We start from the raw sequence: 17,097 nt of genomic DNA on the forward strand, positions 1-17,097 counted from the left end.
ACCTGTCCTGCTGGGCTTGCTGCTCCCTTCAGCAGTATATTTCAATCTGCCTGTTCTGTTCCCCACTCTCTCTGGTGAATCCTCACCCCCACCCCCATACCTCTGGTCTGCACCCCAGCTCTTGTATGCATAAAAATAAAATAAATCTTTGGAAAAAAAAAAAAAGTAACAGGAGGAAAAAAAACCTCTAGGTGGTTGTTATGACCGCATTTCATTGTTCCAAAGTTACGCAGGCACCAAAAAGACATTTCAAAGACCCAAGTTAAATCTCTAATAAAAGAAATTACTCGTATGATACAAAAGCACAAGAACAGGATTGAGGGCTGATCAGACACGGCAGAGGAACCCACGGGAACTGGAAACGCAGCAACAGCAACTCCGGAAAACCGACCCCGAGACAAAACCAGGCCCAGGACCCGCGTGAGCTCCGCCCGCCGCGGAGGAGAGGGAGACGCGGGGGAAGGGGCTTCACAAGGAACAGCTGGAAAGACTTTAAAACTTCAGTGAGAATGTTTCAGGGCAGCCCTGGGGACACGCGGAGACCCGGGTGTGGGTCCTCCCCCGCGGAGAGCAGACCCCGGGAGGACGCGGGGGTCAAACGACAAAAAAGTTATTTACAAACGCAACTGGGGGTGGCGGGGGGGAGGGAGGGACAGGAGGGATGGAGTCACAAGCTTGTTGTGAGAGAGGGGGAGAGAGAGGGAGAGACGTCCTTAACTGGACATACACCTGAAGCACAGGTAAGCTCCGCGGTCCCGGGTCGCAGAAGCAGGAGCCGCGCGCCCATGTGCAGGGACTCGGGCACCAACTATGGCTCCACAGGAAGTCCCGTCACGGCCTGCTGGGACTCGTAGGCCGGGGCTTGCTGGGATTCGTAGGCCGGGGCACGCTGGGACTCGTAGGCCGGGGCATGCTGGGACTCGTAGTCCAGGGCCTGCTGGGATTCGTAGGCCGGGGCATGCTGGGAGTTGTAGTCCAAGGCGGCGGGATTCGGGGCAGAGAACTGGGCACGGGTCACTTAGCTGCAAGCTCCTCCTCCATGTAGCTGTAAACTTATAAATCCCGAAACCCATTAAACCTATTTCAGAAATATGGCTGCACGAAGGGGTGAGAGGGCCTTTTCTTCCTTAAGCTTATCACGTACACTTTACTTCTCAAAAAAAATCTAGCAAAATTATACAGCAAAAAAAAAATAGCAAGGAGCCTCCCCGGTGGCGCAGCGGTTGAGCGCTGGGTTGCGAAGCTTCCCGCAGCCTCTGCATCACCCGCTGCTCCCCGGCCACTGGAGGAGAGTCCCACATGGCGCGCAGACCTCTCCTGCCGCCCGCTGCTCACCTCAGCAGTGTCCTTCGGTCCTTCTGTCTGCTCTGCTCCCCGCTCTGGCTCTGGTGAATTCTCTCACCCTCCCGTGCTTCTGACTGTACCCAGTGCTTGTATAAATAATAAATAAATAAATCTTTAAAAAAAATTAATAGCAAAAACATAGTAAGATAATATAGCAATAAATCTAGCAAAATAATAATATAGGAAAATGCAGGAAAATAATATAGCAAAAAATATATAGCAAAAAATACAGCAAAATAACATTTTTCAATCTGGGGTTTGAACATGCAGATTTCCATTACATTACTTTTGTGTTTTTCCATTAGAAGGCTTTCACCAGAGAGCCCAGTAACTGCAGATCACAGCTACAGGCTGGAGGGGTGGGGGATTCTCTGGCTCAGCTGGCTCCAAGGATCCCCAACTTCCCATTGACTAAAGCAAACACAAGTCAGAAGGGCGGGAGGATGGTCAGAGGTCCACAGTGGTCAGCCCTCAGTTCTCAGCCTTGGGGCGGCTGATAGTGTATAACTCAGTAATATTTTGGAGCTTCACTTCTTGCGACAACGTCCTATTACCATTGTTGCTTTGTAATTACACTCCTGGCCAGCATCACACTTAAGAAATTACACTCCTGTGGCCACCCTGGTGGCACAAGGGGTTCAAAAGCCACCTATGAAGCTGTCTGGAGCAACTGCAACAGCATTTTGATTCTGTTCAGGGAGCTACCCAAATGGCGCAGTAGACCTTTCCTGTCTTGCTCCCTGCAGCCCTCGGACTGTATTTCAGTCAGTCCACCTGTTCGGCTCCCCACTCTGTCTCTGGTGAATCCTCTCATCCCCCACACCTCTGGCCTATACCCCAGTTCTTGTATGCATAAATAAATAAATCATTAAAAAAAAAACAAATTACACTCCTGGCCAGCATCACACTTAAAAATATTATTAAATTTTTTATTTCTCATGCTAGTCAGATCATTTTGATGTACATTGTTCCAACATAACTTGTATCACTTTTTACCATCCCTGGGACAACATGGACGATCATCTGCAGCAAATAAAAGACCTCACACCTCACAGGGACTAACAGGTGCTCTTGGGACTGAATAGAATACCTAGATCTGAAGTAACAGTTTCAATAACAAAATGTGGCAGGACCTATGTTACTTTTCTTTTTGATAATCAGTGTGAAAGGTTTTCAAAAAAATGGGGATAGCTTCTTTTTTGCTTCAATATTCCATGATTCTTAGTGGCCCTACATGGGGGATAAGGGTTGTGGAGAGGACAGCAACCACTTTGGTTACTCAGTCCCTTGCCTTCTCTGAGGGACTGAGTTGGTGATGGTGACGGGGATAGAGAAGATATTACTTCCCTTTGTTGCTTACTTACCAAATAATGGAACTTCTCCAAGCAGTAGAGTGCATTAGCTCCCAATCCTCCCCACCATTACGGTGGCAGGTATGATTTCCTACTATGGTATGCAGAGTCTCAGAAAGCTACTCACAGAGCTAGAAGAAGTAGGCAGCACCTGAATCCAAGAAGGTTGTACTAAAGTGCACTGTCTTCTCAGCAAATAAAATGTGTCTTTCTCTTTTATCAGTCAGCGTGACTCTGGATCCAGACACAGCTCATCGTGAACTAATTCTGTCTGAGGATCAGAGACATGTGACCTGTGGCAGCCCCCAGGAGAACTACGTTAGTTCTACTAGATTCTGTTCCTTACCCTGTGTCCTGGGCTTTGAGGGCTTCACCTCAGGAAGACATTACTTTGAAGTGGATGTGGGAGAAGGATCTGGGTGGGACTTAGGAGTTTGTCTGGAAAATGTGCAAAGGAAAAAGGACATGACTCCACAGCCTCAGTCTGGCTTCTGGGCCACCAGACTCTGTAGGAGAATGACTACATGGCCCTTACCTCTCCTCCAACTTCCCTTCTATTGAGAGAGCAGCACCTGCTGGTGGGGGTTCTTCTGGACTGTGAGGCTGCATTTGTGTCCTTTTACAACATGAACACTGGCTCCCACATCTTCACCTTCTCAAGGGCCTCCATTTCTGATACTCTTCGGCCTTATTTCCAGGTTAAACATGCTTCTCCTTTATCCCTCCCTCCATCACTGGAGTCAATTTAAAATGGTCTCTTTTGTTTACCCATCCTAGAAATATAATGTCTGTCCTATTAGGTCAGGACTTGATCTGTTTTGTCATCAGCAGATGACAAATGTTTCCCTTTACCTGGACCGGCGCTGAGTTCTCAGTGGACACTCAGTGAGTGTGCCATGACTGCTGGACACAGCCACTGTGCAGACAGCACAGAAGATCAGTCTGACCGGCGGGGAAGCGAGAGAACAGCAGGGTCATCCCTCATGCTCGTCCCCGTCACTGGGTCAGATCTCTGACCTGCCAGGGTCCTGGTCTGATGCTGGGTTTCTGGCCTCTTCCATTTCATGTCAAGTTTTCATGCTTCATCAATGTTGTAGTTTGGGTCAGTATTTATGGAAAAACCATCCCACTATATAGATGTCATGCATTGTGTGTGCCTGTTCAACAAAGCATGGACATTGGTTGTTTCCAATTTGGGGCTAGTTCAAACGATACCACTGTTGCACAAGTTTTTGTGTGATTATGTTCAAATTTGGAGGGTTGTGCCTAGGAGTGGAATTGCCACTTCCTGTGGTAACTTGTTCAACTTTTTAAGGAACTGTCTGTTTTCCAAAGAAGCTACAACATTGTATGTGCTCACAAGCCACATGTGCTATTGCAGTTTCTCCACCGTGTATTGTGGCTATTTGTAAATGTGACTATGCTAATGGATGGTAAGTGCTATCACATTGAGATAGTGTTTTCTTCTGGCTTTTGCATTTTCCTAATGACTGGTGATGGTTACAGCTTCATGTATTGTATGTCTTTTTGGAATAATCTCTATTCACAAGCTGTGCCCATTTTAGTTGGGTTATTTGTATTTTGGTTTGTAAAAACTTTTTTTTAAAGATTTGTTTATTTATGCATACAAGAACTGGATACTGGCCAGAGCTATGGGAGGTGAGAGGACTCACCAGAAACAGAGTGGGGAACAGAACAGGCAGACTGACTGAAATGCACTGCTGAGAGGAGCAGCAGGCGAGACAGTAGAGGTCTGCTGTGCCATGTAGGTAGCTCCCTGGCTGGCTGGGGGGGAACTCAAGTTGCAGTTGCTGTGGACAGCTCATAGCACTGTGCTTAACCCTTGAACCACCAGGGAGGCCCTATAAAAACTTCTACATGCTAATTACAGTTCTAGGTATGTCCCTTATCAACTCTACAATTCAGAGTCTTTCTGTCATTCTCTGAGTTGTGTTGTTACATTCTGGATGGAGTCCAATGAAGCTCAAGAACCTTCAGTATTGTTGCTATTCATCTCAGGTATTTCTGCTTTTATTCCTTGTGTTTTGCTGCCATGCAAATAATTGCTGCCTTTGTGAGCCCAATGTAACAAGAGTTATTCCCTGTGCTTCCTCTCAAAAGGCATTAACAATTTCTGTTAGTACATTTAGATCTGTGGTTCTTTTTGAGTGCTGTATATGATGTGATGCAAGTCTCCACATTCATTCTTTTGCTTGCAGATACACTGATGTGCCACTCTCAGTAGTTAGAACAATACAGTAATTTCTGTCTCACTGTATTGTCATTGGATATTATAGCTAAAAGATTTCTTGAATTGTTAGTCTTTTCAAAAGGACTAACCTTTGTTGACATTGATTTTCTGTTCTTCATGAACCCCCATCTCATGGCCATTGGTGTCCTTCTGCTTGCTGTGGTTTTCATTTGCTCTTTCTGCCCTTGAACAAGAAGACCAAGTTAGTGACTTAAGAGCTTTTAAATATGATAATGGCTTTTACATCTGTCATCTCCTAGGCCCTGCTGTGATGGCAGCCCCTAAGGTTTAGTGTGTTGACTTTCATTTTCACTCATTTCAAAGCCTCCATATTTCTAACTTTCCTTGTCATATTCTCTTTCATCCATTGATAATTTAGAGAGTGCTGTTTATTTTTCACCCTGTGCTCTTCTTGCGTGAGTGTCATTCTAGGTAAAAAGGTATATTTGATGGTATCCCACATGTCTCTGCAGTGCTATTCTTTTCTCTTTACATTTTCTTCATTCCTATCCTCAGACTGGGAGGACCATACTCTTCTGCCTGCTCAAATTAGCTTTTGAGCCCTGTAGAAAATTTTTATTCATATTATCAAGTTTTAAACTCCAGAAATTGAATTAAGGAGGATTATACTAACACACAGGGAGCTCTGGGCTAGGGCCTGGCCCAAAGTTGGTGTTCAATAAATTCCCAGCTCTTCCAGGGCCAGTGAAGGAAAATTACCACGTGTCAGCCTCATCTCACCTCAAAGCAAGCTCAACTGAAAGGGTCATCTATGCTGAGAGACAGAGAGAGGACAGAGAGAGAGAGAATGCACAGTTTGCAAAAGATGCTAAGATTTTTACTGTGGAAGTCCTTTGTGATACCATCATTCTGAATTATCAGACTCCTCCCAACCTGTATTGTTTACACCCATCATCCTGGGCTCTTCCTTCCTGCCTCTAATTCTTGCTTCTTTCTTCCCCAGTGTAATCATTAGTTTGCCATCACTTTTGTTTTTTGTATGTTTTAATTTTATTTGATATATTTTTTCATCATTCTTCATTTTTGTAAAATGTCTGCACTTTCATCTTTTTTATCGTCCCCGTAAAATTCCCAACAACCTTGTTTTGATCCAACTCTCTTCTCCCTGCTCTCATCACTTGTGTAATATGATCTCCTCTAAACTCCTCAAGGTTACTTTCCCAGTCCAGCTCTTGTTCCCTATTTTATTTTTCGGGAGGGTAAGAAACAGTTCTTGGGAAATCTGTCCCTTCCAGAGATTCTGGTAATTTCTGGAACCACTTTGATTTAATCTGTGGACACACAACAAACACAGCCAGTAAGCACATCATAGGGAATCCATCACACTGCTACAAAGCCCCTTCTAACATAGCACACAAAACCCAGAACTTCTAAAAACAGACAAGCATGGATTTTGCTTCGTAATAATCATACATACCACATGATATTACACACACAAGCTGTGTCACTTACATGCAACACACACCATCACACCCCTCAATTGCCCCAACAACAATACATCCCCCAGTCTGTATGCATGACATCAATATCTGAGCGCAGCTTAGAAAATTTCTTATTTCAAAGCTCTGTGCTGAAGCTACTAGATACTGGGGATCATCAGTGAAAGATGCTAGCACGAACCCATGATTTTGTGGGACCTGCATGCTCATGAGGAAGGCAGAAAGTAAGCAAGATAAATAAATATTCAGTGATCAGTGTAATGGAAACAAAATGCCCTCGAGAAGGTCTGGGCCTGGGGAAAGGGATACCATTAAACAGGAGGTCACAGTAGTCCCGGTTGAGGGGAGAGCTGAAGGACTTGAGGAAAAACACCTTAGGAATCTGGGGTGTTGGTTCCCCACAAAGTTATCACTAGGATTAAAGGCCCTATTAAGGGACTCCAGTGATCTCTTCCACACCACTTCCATGAGATCTGACAACCTAGACGCCCCATGAACAGGGAAGCACCCCCAGGTGCTGCACCCAATACTCGCCTAGTTGTCTCACCTCATCACACATCACCTGAAGCACTGGGCTCTCCCCACTTAGGGAACATGTCTCTGAAGGCTCTACAGCGTCCCCACCCTCTCAGCCTGAGCTCTGCATGATCCCCTCCTACACACAGCAGATGCCAAGGTGGCAGGGGTCAAAGGACGGATCCTGTCATGAGCTTGTCTTTGTCTGGCTGCTGCTGTGTGGGGGTGGTTGATCCCCTATGGGGTCCCTCGTCTCCTTTCCAGGCCTTTGACAAAACAAACTCGGAATGAGCTGTGCTGGGTCCAGAGTCACATCCATGACAGTTATGGTGGAGGCAGATGACAAGAGCCATCATGGGAACAGGGACCTCTGTCTGTGAATTTGATACCTGAAGAGGAGCCTCTCCCTTCCCCATGAGGTGCCTTCCCTACACACTGTCAGGTCACGATGAGATTTAATTTGTCCCCTCTGTTGTTGCTCTGAAGGAAGGGAGCTGTTCCTACCAGGCCCTCCAGGCAGGATTCCTGAGTGTTAAACCTTTGGCATTTTAACAAGTCTTGTCCCTCATCTACCTGGACCAGCCCCACATCAGTTTCATTTCTGAGTTGACTCCAGTCAGAGGAACTTCCCTTCCATGGATCTGGAAGTGGAGCTGCAGAGCGACTGGCAGAGATTTTGTGACTGACTGCCCTGTGAGGAGGAGTGCAAAAGTCCAGGCCGAGGTTTGCTCTGGGGTGGACTGTGATGTCTGTGTGTGTATGTGTGTGTGGTGGGAGCAATAAGAGGAGCTCAGCCAAGTCAAATTGGTCGTGACTTGCTTTCTGGCTCTCTCCCCCTCTGCTTTCCCTTTCAAGACTCCATTTCTTCTCTCAGATCTCCATGCCACATCTCAGATCAGGGTGTGAGGTGAGCGAAGGGCAGGTACTTGGGGTTCAGAGGAAGGGTATCCCCAGGACCACAACCCCAGGCATAAGGAAGGCTGGTGCAGCCCCTGGGAGAAATCCCCTCCGTGGGAGAGCAGTCTGCAGAGATGTGCTCTGGCTCTGAGGGCTAGCCCTGAAAATAGGGGGAAATAATCCATCCAGTTCCTTGGGTTGGATCTGTTTTTAGTCCAGGCCCTGTGAGTGCAAAGGAAAGGTCTCTACTTCCTCCCTCAGCACCTCCCCACACACTCCCAGCAAGGGGAGGGCAGCAGGGCTGGGAGCCTGAGAGGCTGCTGCTGTGGGGAAGGGCAGACCCTCTGCTCTGGTCCCTGCTCCTCTGTCTCCAGCTCTCAGTCCTCACTGGTGGACACTGGGGGGTCCAGCACAAGGTGCCCACAACGGACAGGCCTTGCCTTCTGCTTCCTGCCTCCCCACTTCCTGGTTCTGCAAATTCCCTCTGCCTCAGGCACCCTGACCTTGTCCTGGGAGACCTGTCCTCCCCTGGAGGGAGACAGTCACCTCCCTTGTGCCCAGAGACTCTACTCCCAGCACGAATACCTTCTCTACCACTCTCTCCAGTTCTCCTGCCTCAGTAGGTCTCCATGGGAACTTGAATACTTTGTGGGGTCCAGAGAACTAGACATGGGTGTATGAGGAGAGTCAGAGGTGATTGTTCCCATGGACTCTGCTCCCCAGCCATTCACAACAGTGCTGCTAGCAGGACAAGACAGAAAATCAGGGCCAACTCCTCCCATTAGACGTAGAGAGAGTTTGACTCTCCCTCCCTGAGTTGTCTTCTCTCCTGAGACTTTTGTGAGCCACCTCTTTCCTTTTCTAGCTCTGTTAGTACCCAAGCACTGTCACTGTCTCCCATGATGAATATTCTGTACATGGATGTCCTGGTACCATTCTCAGATGTTAAGCATTTAATTATGGCTGGTGAGACTGAAATACTGAATTTAAATGTTACTGAATTTTAATCTAAACTGAAGCGGGCAAATATGACTGGGATCACCCTATTCTACCACAGAGGGACAGGCGAGGCATCTTTCACATTGCATCCATTTCTCTCTCCAGAGAGAAGACTTCAACACCTGTGCAGGCGCAGAGACTCAGGTGAGGTTTCTGTCCTTCACTCTGGAAAATCCTGCCTACTTCATCTCTGCCTCTAACCTGATATTGGAGCTTTTCAGGAAGGGCCATGGCCTCAGCCACAGCCACCCAGAAGATGAGGGAGGAAGCCACGTGCTCCATCTGCTTGGAGCTGATGACAGAGCCCGTGAGCATCAAGTGTGGGCACAGCTTCTGCCGCCGGTGCATAGAGGGCATCCTTGAGAACCCACAAGTGATGTCATCCCTGAGGGAGTCCCAGTGTCCCCTGTGCCGGGCACCATTTCAAAGGGACAGTCTCCGATCCATTAAGCAACTGGAAAACCTCATTCAAACTCTCAAGGAGATAGACAGTGAGAGGCTGTGTGAGGAACACGGGGAGCGGCTCCACCTGTTCTGTGAGGATGAGGGCAGCTTGTCTGCTTGCTCTGTGAGCGCTCCCCCCAGCACAGAGGACACCGCACAGCTCTATTGGAGGACATGTATCCAGGCTACAAGGTGAGTAGCCAGAGTCTTTAGCAAGGACTGCCTCTCAGGTTGCGCATTTTCACTCCAATCCGTTGTAGGAAAACCATTATCCTGACCCTAAAATAAATTTGTACCATATCATTTTCCCAAAATAGTGTCCATATTGAATTTATTTCATGTCCACCCCGTGTCCATCTTGACCTTCAAGGTTGAGCAGAATCCTTTCCTGTAAGAACTTCCTGCAATGAACTTCTCCTGGACAAGATTTTGCTCTTTGCCACAAGAGCCTCGTTCATGGCCTCATCTCGAATATTTCATTGGTGACACCACAGCATGCAAGAGCCCAGGAAAGAATCTGAAACTCCAGGGGTCAGAACCATGGCCTTTTAGATAGCCACAGTATAAGGAGTGAGGTAAGGAACACAGTGCAGGACACCTGATGTCCCTTGGTGTGGGTGTTGAGGGGGGCACCAAGGGGCGGGAATGAGTGCCCAGAAGTGAGTCCAGAAGGACACACTCAAAATAACCGTGTGTGGAGAGGAGTCATAATTCCAGCTCAAGGGACCACGTGTCACCAGAGCTTACTTGACAATCTAGTACCTGGTCAGGGGGTGTGTGATCAGAAGGGCAGGTGAGGCTGTGAGATAGGAAATTAAGAAGGAACCTTGGTATTTCTCAGAGTCTAAATCCTGGTTCAAAGTTGGGATGTTATTTGTGGAGGGAAAGATCAGGCTGACATTTAAAAGAACATCCTGCATGCACAAAATAAACATCAAGGAGTAAAATGAAAGTTATTCCTCTAAGAAAAGGAGATGGAATCATGTTCTTCAAGGATTAAGGACAGTTAAAGATTTAGAAAGAGTTGGTGAGTGATGAAGCCTTGAGAGGTTCAGGCACCACCACATTTCCCACACAACAGGTGCTAAAGTGAGGCTCCCTGTGCTGTGCAGGAATGAGGAAGCGAGATTCCTTCCTCCTCTGCCCTGTTGACATTTCAAGGAAACATCCCAATGTGGGGCTCTGTGTTCCCTCATCCTTGAGGTGCCTGTGTCTTGTGTGATGGTTCTGATCCTGTGTCAGGGCGTGTCAGTCCTGAGCACCATCAGCGCACTCACCTCCCCCTGTAACCCCATGAGCAGCTCATCACTGTAATGGGGCAGATCCCTTAACTTCCCACCAAGTAGTTAAAAAAAGCAACAAAAGGTGATGGACGGGGCCTCAGGAGTCAGACTGCAGAGGTCGAAATATCCTAAGAGTCTCAGTTCTTACTAGATGGAAGCTGTGACCCACTTAGTTATTGCCTTTGTGACTGGTTTCCCCATCTCTCAACAGAGACTGAAAATGTGAGAAACTGTGTGACAAGTAACCCTGGAGATAGGTATGGAAACTAATCACTGTAAGGTGACGTCATGACAGTTCTTGAGGTGACAGCAGAGCTCCCCCCTGCCCCCCATGAACTGGTTCTGTAACTTCAGCTGCCATCGTGGGCCCTCCTACCTGACTCACTGTAACATGTAAAAAGATCCACATGTTACAAACACTCTGTATTATGATTGGTCCAGCACATTATTTTATAAAATGTACTTTCAGATGATTATAATCTTGTACTATATATAGCATGTCCCTGGCAGACTGCAGTAATGTCAACAGCAATCTATGGTCAACAGATGAGCTGGAAATCACAGATTGCATACAGCATAGAAAGATGTTAAAATCCTGCCACTGCCCATGGCCACTGAGGGCATGAGTTACGTTAATGCCTTTATGTTGCTTCTTCTCAAAGCCTGAGGACTCAAAAATATATTCAATGTTATGGTACATCTTGGAGGCTTGGATTCTTCTAGATGCCAAATGAGAGTTGTGTAATGGACAGTCATAACTCACCCAATATTTCCTTCAGGAAAAGCTCCAGGAGATTATGACAAAACTGAAGGGAGAGCAAGACCTCTGTAAGAGGCTAGAGTTGTTCAAGAAAGATGAAATAAGACAATGGGAGGTAAGAATTTAATGTTCTTGATCTCAGACTATTTCCAGTCTAGAATTTAGGCTTATGGTGATTGGGAAAAGTATTCATTGATGATTTATTCTCATTAAATCAGACCAAACTGTGGAAACCCAAGGAATAGGCCTTTTTCTTTAATAATTGCCAAGAGTTGTCTGTATTTAGGAGAATTTTCCTCTGCTTTCTTTTTCTATGAATAGTAATTGGCTAGGTGTCCTAATACCTCAGTCAGGAGAATCAAAAATGTTGTGCTCCCTGCTTTTCAAGTTTTCAATGACTGAAATTACCTCCTGTCTGAAGATCATGAACTCACCTGGGCACATTTACCTCAGTACAGGGTCTGACCCTCTACATTCCTGGTTCCAATATCAACTTTAGTGAATACAAATAAGAAGACTAGTGCAGGAGACAATCCCATAACACAAGCTTCTAAGACTGTTGATGAGGCTAGAGCTCTGCAAGAACTTACACACTTGCACTGCAGACTGTGGTTCTCTAAGAGAGTGCCTGTGGTGTCCAGCCCCTGCAGGATCAGAGACACATTCTTTTATGGAAATATGGATGTAATCCATCCCTTAGTAATCAGATTTATGAGTCATTTTCCTCTTTCAGGGTTTCTTCCCACATTTGTCTTATTCTTTGTAGATGTGCATATGTGAAATTTAAACTCCTCCTATCCTCATGTTAAAATCCTTGAAAGTTGAAGGGCCTTGCTAGGAACTGGCAAGAGGAGATCCCTGTCACTATAGCATTGCAACTGCCTCTGTCTCCTCCCTTCTGGAATCTGGGGTAGTGGGGAGAACTTCTATTGCTACCCACTATATAGGAAACCATGTCAGTGCCACAACATCTCCCACAACACCACAGTCACTGAAGCACAGTGTGATTGAGAACGCACGCAGGGACATTACACTCTGTCCTCCTCAGAGAAAACTGAGTCTCAGTGTTTTTCTTAGTCTCATCCATCAGGATGATAACTGAATCTTGGCTTAAGGCAACAATATTTTTGGTAACTATCCAGACCTCCCCCTGTTGAGAATCATTGATTCCTACCAGTCTGATGTCTTAAATTCAGAATCATGTATATTCGTTACAAGCCTTTATTTGAAGAAATCCAACCACCACCCCCAGAAACACACAGATACCTTATTACATCCCCACTAACTCTGGGTTTTATCTTACAAATGGTAAGTTCTTTGATTTTGGCAAATTTCATGATTCTGCGACTCCTACCCCCTCCTTCTTTTATCTCTTGGATGAGATGAAGGAAAGTGAGCAGGTGCCAACAGAGCTAGGACCAGCTTTCCAACATCTGAGTGTCTGCCTCTTGGGCTTGACCCTGCAGGGGGAGCTGGACACTTTTTGAGCTCCAGTACTCAGGGGAAAATGACCCACAGAAGCTAAGCAAACTTTTCTGTGGTGTTTGCGCTAAATACACATTACTGACATTGCCATCTCATTTCTAACTGAACAGCCCAGTGCATTGTGTTCAGTTGTTTTCCAGCCATTGCACCCTTCAGCTGCAGAATATTTTCAGCATTCGAACTAGAAACTCTATGTCCATTAATAATAAACTCCAGGGCTCCCACCTCCCAGCTCCTGGCGGCCACCATTCTACTTCTTGTTTCTCAACTTGATTAGAGACTGCATATGAGAAGACTCATAGGGTCTTTCCTTTTTGCTCTTTGGCTCATGTCCTTCTCCAGGAATCTTCATGATATGTCCAGTTGGGCACATGTCACAGTTTGCTTTCCTCCTGTGGGTGAGCAGATTTGCACTCTGTCTGGTTTCCATCTGTGTTTACTGACTCACCATAGAGGTATGTTTGCTTTGTTTCCCCTTTTCTTCTTACTTTCTTGATTCTAGGAGAACATAGAGCTTCGGAGACAAGTAATCCAGTCTGAGTTTAGGAATCTCCACAACTTCCTCAATGAAGAGGAGAGGGCTTATCTATGGAGACTGGAGAAAGAGAAAGAGCAGCTGCTGAGGAGATTGCAGGAAGGTGAAGCCAGTCTGGTAAAGCAGAGCTCTGAACTTGAGAGCCTCACCCTGAAATTAGAGAAGAAATGTCAAGAATCAGCCCAGAATTTGCTGCAGGTAAGAGAGGCTGAGAACTTCTAGGAAAGAAAGGAGGTTTCACCTGTTCATGACTATTGAGTGGAGAATGACGAGGGAGCCTTGGGAGATACCTGAGACCTGTCTACTCTCTTAAATGTGGCACCGAAATTAAAGACACATTCTTTAAAATCTATATCCATGTCGCTGGCAGCCTTGCAGGTCCTGGGGTCAGCAGGTGAATCGGAAATTTAAACTTCTCTGGGTAGATGTAGAGGTTTCCTGTTTTTATGGAACCACAGCAAATCTTCCTGCCTTTTATTTGCCCTTGTCAACTGTTCATCGGACCCTTTCTAACCATCTCTTAAATCGAATGAGGCAGCCGAAATAATGATAACCTTCTTCTTATTCACTTATTGTCTTGGCCCATAAGCTCTTATGGGACCTGCTTTCAGCTGTCTGAAGCTTCCAGCAGGTGAACATAAATGCTTGGACTCCAGCTGCTATTGCAGGACTGGTAGTTACACTGTGAGGGTGAGGATGTAGCGTGACAGCACCCTCAGCAGGTGACACCTGCTGCCTCCGCCTCAGTGCCCCAGGGCCTGGGTCTGGGCATGGGTTCTCCACTGAGGACCTTTGTCATAAGTGAGCTCCAATAAGGGTTCCTCAGAAACAAATTAGGTCACTTATAGCAAAAGGTAACATGATCAAATCCCTGAAGTCACAGGCTAATGTGAATTCAGTCTCCATGACTCTCCACAAGCCTGAGCAAGTGCAATCACACACTCACACACACTGGCAGGGAATATCCTCAGGGACTGGGATGGGAATCGTTCTACCTGGGTATGCGTGGGTGTGTCAGGCTGGGTCACTCTACTTCCTGGGGTAGAGTGTTCATAACAAATAACCCCATGTGTCAAGTGACATGACATACTGATTTTCCCACACTCACCTTCTGTCTTTGTTTTCACTGTAGGGTGTGAAAGACACACTGAAAAGGTAAGTCTGTCTGAACACATGGTTAAGAGGAAGGAGGATGTGTGGGGTCCAGAGTTGAATGGAACGTCCATTGCAGAAGGTCTGTTCTCGGTTTATTGTAGGCATTCAGATGTGGAGCTGAAAGTACCAGAGGACCTCTCTCTGGACCCTCAAACTGTGTGCAATGTTTCTGAGCTTTACTTTGATTGGAAAAAAATGTTAAAGAGCTGCCAAGGTATGTGAAGGAAATAACTGCCTTTATGCTTCACAGGAAAGGCCCCTTAAGTGGTAGCCAAGCTTCCTACCTGTCCTGCTCAGACTCATAGGCAGAGAGGTTGCTGAGCTGTTTTCAGTGGGTCAGGAACATGCTCCCTTGGGTGTAGACAGGGAAGTGGCAAACTGTTCTCTCTTTAGGCTCTTCCAATTCCTCCTCTCCCGTTGATTTGCTGTATCAACCAGGCCAACCACTACCTCATTTTCCCTTTCTGAAAAATACGAATATGAACAGATCTTAATTCAGTGAGTTTTCATGAAAATTAAATGCAACAGCAGGTGTAAAGTGCTTAGAACAATCCTCATCATGATGTTTATTGTTAACATTTAACATTCAGTGACATTTAAGAAAAATAGATCAGTATTCAGGACTAAGGATAAAATGGATTATGACGCCGTAAATATGAAAGCCAGTATTACCAAACCCAAAACCTTGATTCTTATTTAGTACTTGCCATGTTTCACATGTCCACAATTAGAAAATTCAAACTAAATTGTTTTAATAATTCCTTTGGCTGGAAAATCTGAATAAAGAGATGAAATGATTCTCTATGACTATAAGAATATTCAGTCACTTAAAACAACACACACATTATCTCACAGGTTTGTGGTTCAGATATGTGTGGCTCACATCTGCTAGGACTTATGCTCAGGGCCTTACAGAGTGCAATGACTGTGTTGGCTGGGCTGTGTTCCCATCTGGAGGCTAGAATGGGGAATAATCCACTTCCAAGCTGCCTCTGATAGTGGGTAGAATTCACCTCTTATGATTATAGAACTTATGACCCTGGCTTCCTTCTGACTATGGAAGAGATGCTGTCCTCATCTTCTAGAACACTGTCAGCTCTAGAATGCACCCCTTAGTGATTGCACGGCAGGGCCATTATGTCTTCAAATAAGCTCAAGGATATGACTTCCATGTATTGGTCACTTACCAAATACCAGGAATTTCTCCAAGCACTGGGCATGCATTTGCCTCTTCAATCCTCCCTACTGTTCAGGTATGATGATTTCCTACTATAGTATGCAGTCTCAGAAAGTGACTCACAGAGCTAAAAGAACTAGGCTGCACTTGAATCCAGGATGACTGTACTTGAAGTGCTCTGTATTCTCAGCAAATAAAATGTGTCTTTCTCTTTTATCAGTCAGCGTGACTCTGGATCCAGACACAGATCATCGTGAACTAATTCTGCCTGAGGATCAGAGACAAGTGACACATGGCAGCCCCCAGGAGAAGGATTGGTTTCATAGGATATTCTATCCCTCATCCTCTGTCCTGGGCTGTGAGTGCTTCTGCTCAGGAAGATATTACTTTGAAGTGGATGTGGGAGAAGGATCTGGGTGGCACATAGGAGTTTGTCTGGAAAATAAGCAGAGGTACATAGACTGGACCCCAAAGCCTCAGTCTGGATTCTGGGCCATCAGACTCTGCCAGGAGAATGGCAACATGGCCCTTACCTCTCCCCCAACTCCCCTTCCATTGAAGGAGCAGCCCCACCTGGTGGGAGTTTTTCTGGACTATGAGGCTGGACTTGTGTCCTTTTACAACATGAACACTGGCTCCCACATCTTCACCTTCCCAAGGGCCTCTTTCTCTGATACTCTTAGACCTTATTTCCAGATTAATCATTCTCCTTTATCCCTCCCTGCACCATTGAAGTAATTTTAAGAACATTCTCTTGTTGAATCATTATAGAAATATAATGTGAGTTCTATTGGCAAAGAAATTTGGTCTGTTTTCTTTGTTGCTCTTTTCCGTAACCTGGAACAGTGCTGAGTTCTCAGTGGACACTCAATGAGTATGCAATGAGTGAATGGATACAGCCACTGCACAGACACCACAGAAGATCAGCCTGACCTGTGTAGAAGCGAGTGCACAGCAATGATCGTGCATCACCCTCTCCATTGTGGGGTTCAGATCTCTGATTTCCAGGGGTCCTGTTCTGACCAGCGGGGTCCATAGAAGAGCAGGAAATCAAAAATAATATTTATTTTCACCACTGACATGATGGTTATATTAACTGAAAGAATTATTATTATGAAGCAAATTCACTTTTAGTAGAACAGAAATTTTATTGAAGAGGTTATTTAGTCAAACTGAGGACTGGGCTCAGGAGACCAGCATCAGATTTCTTTGAGTGACTGATTGGTCACTCTGCTTCAGGAGACCTTGATGCCCCAGCCAGATAAGACACTGGCAAGCAGCGAAGCTCCAAGGGTCTCACACCGTGGGGCTGAAGCTAAAGGGCCTCACACCGTGCGGCCGAAGCTAAAGGGCCTTACACCGTGGGACTGAAGATTCCTTGTGCCTCACACCATGGGGCTGAAGATCTAACATTCCTTCATTTTTTGTTCTTGGTCATA

General features: G+C 45.9%; 1 protein-coding gene across 1 annotated transcript; it reads left to right on the top strand.

The window, feature by feature from the left end:
- Nucleotides 1–9,437: 9,437 nt before the first annotated feature.
- Nucleotides 9,438–16,396, top strand: LOC311188405 (E3 ubiquitin-protein ligase TRIM38-like; the record flags this gene model as incomplete). The annotated part of the gene is made up of 5 exons (XM_084259505.1): nucleotides 9,438–9,455; nucleotides 13,294–13,524; nucleotides 14,459–14,481; nucleotides 14,583–14,695; nucleotides 15,879–16,396. The coding sequence occupies 5 exons, from the start codon at nucleotides 9,438–9,440 to the stop codon at nucleotides 16,394–16,396; spliced, it is 903 nt and encodes a 300-aa protein (XP_084115631.1).
- Between the last annotated feature and the right edge of the window lie 701 nt (nucleotides 16,397–17,097).

The sequence above is a fragment of the Talpa europaea genome, assembly GCF_964194135.1.
Source record: "Talpa europaea genome assembly, chromosome: 2".
In the NCBI taxonomy this organism is placed as follows: domain Eukaryota; kingdom Metazoa; phylum Chordata; class Mammalia; order Eulipotyphla; family Talpidae; genus Talpa; species Talpa europaea.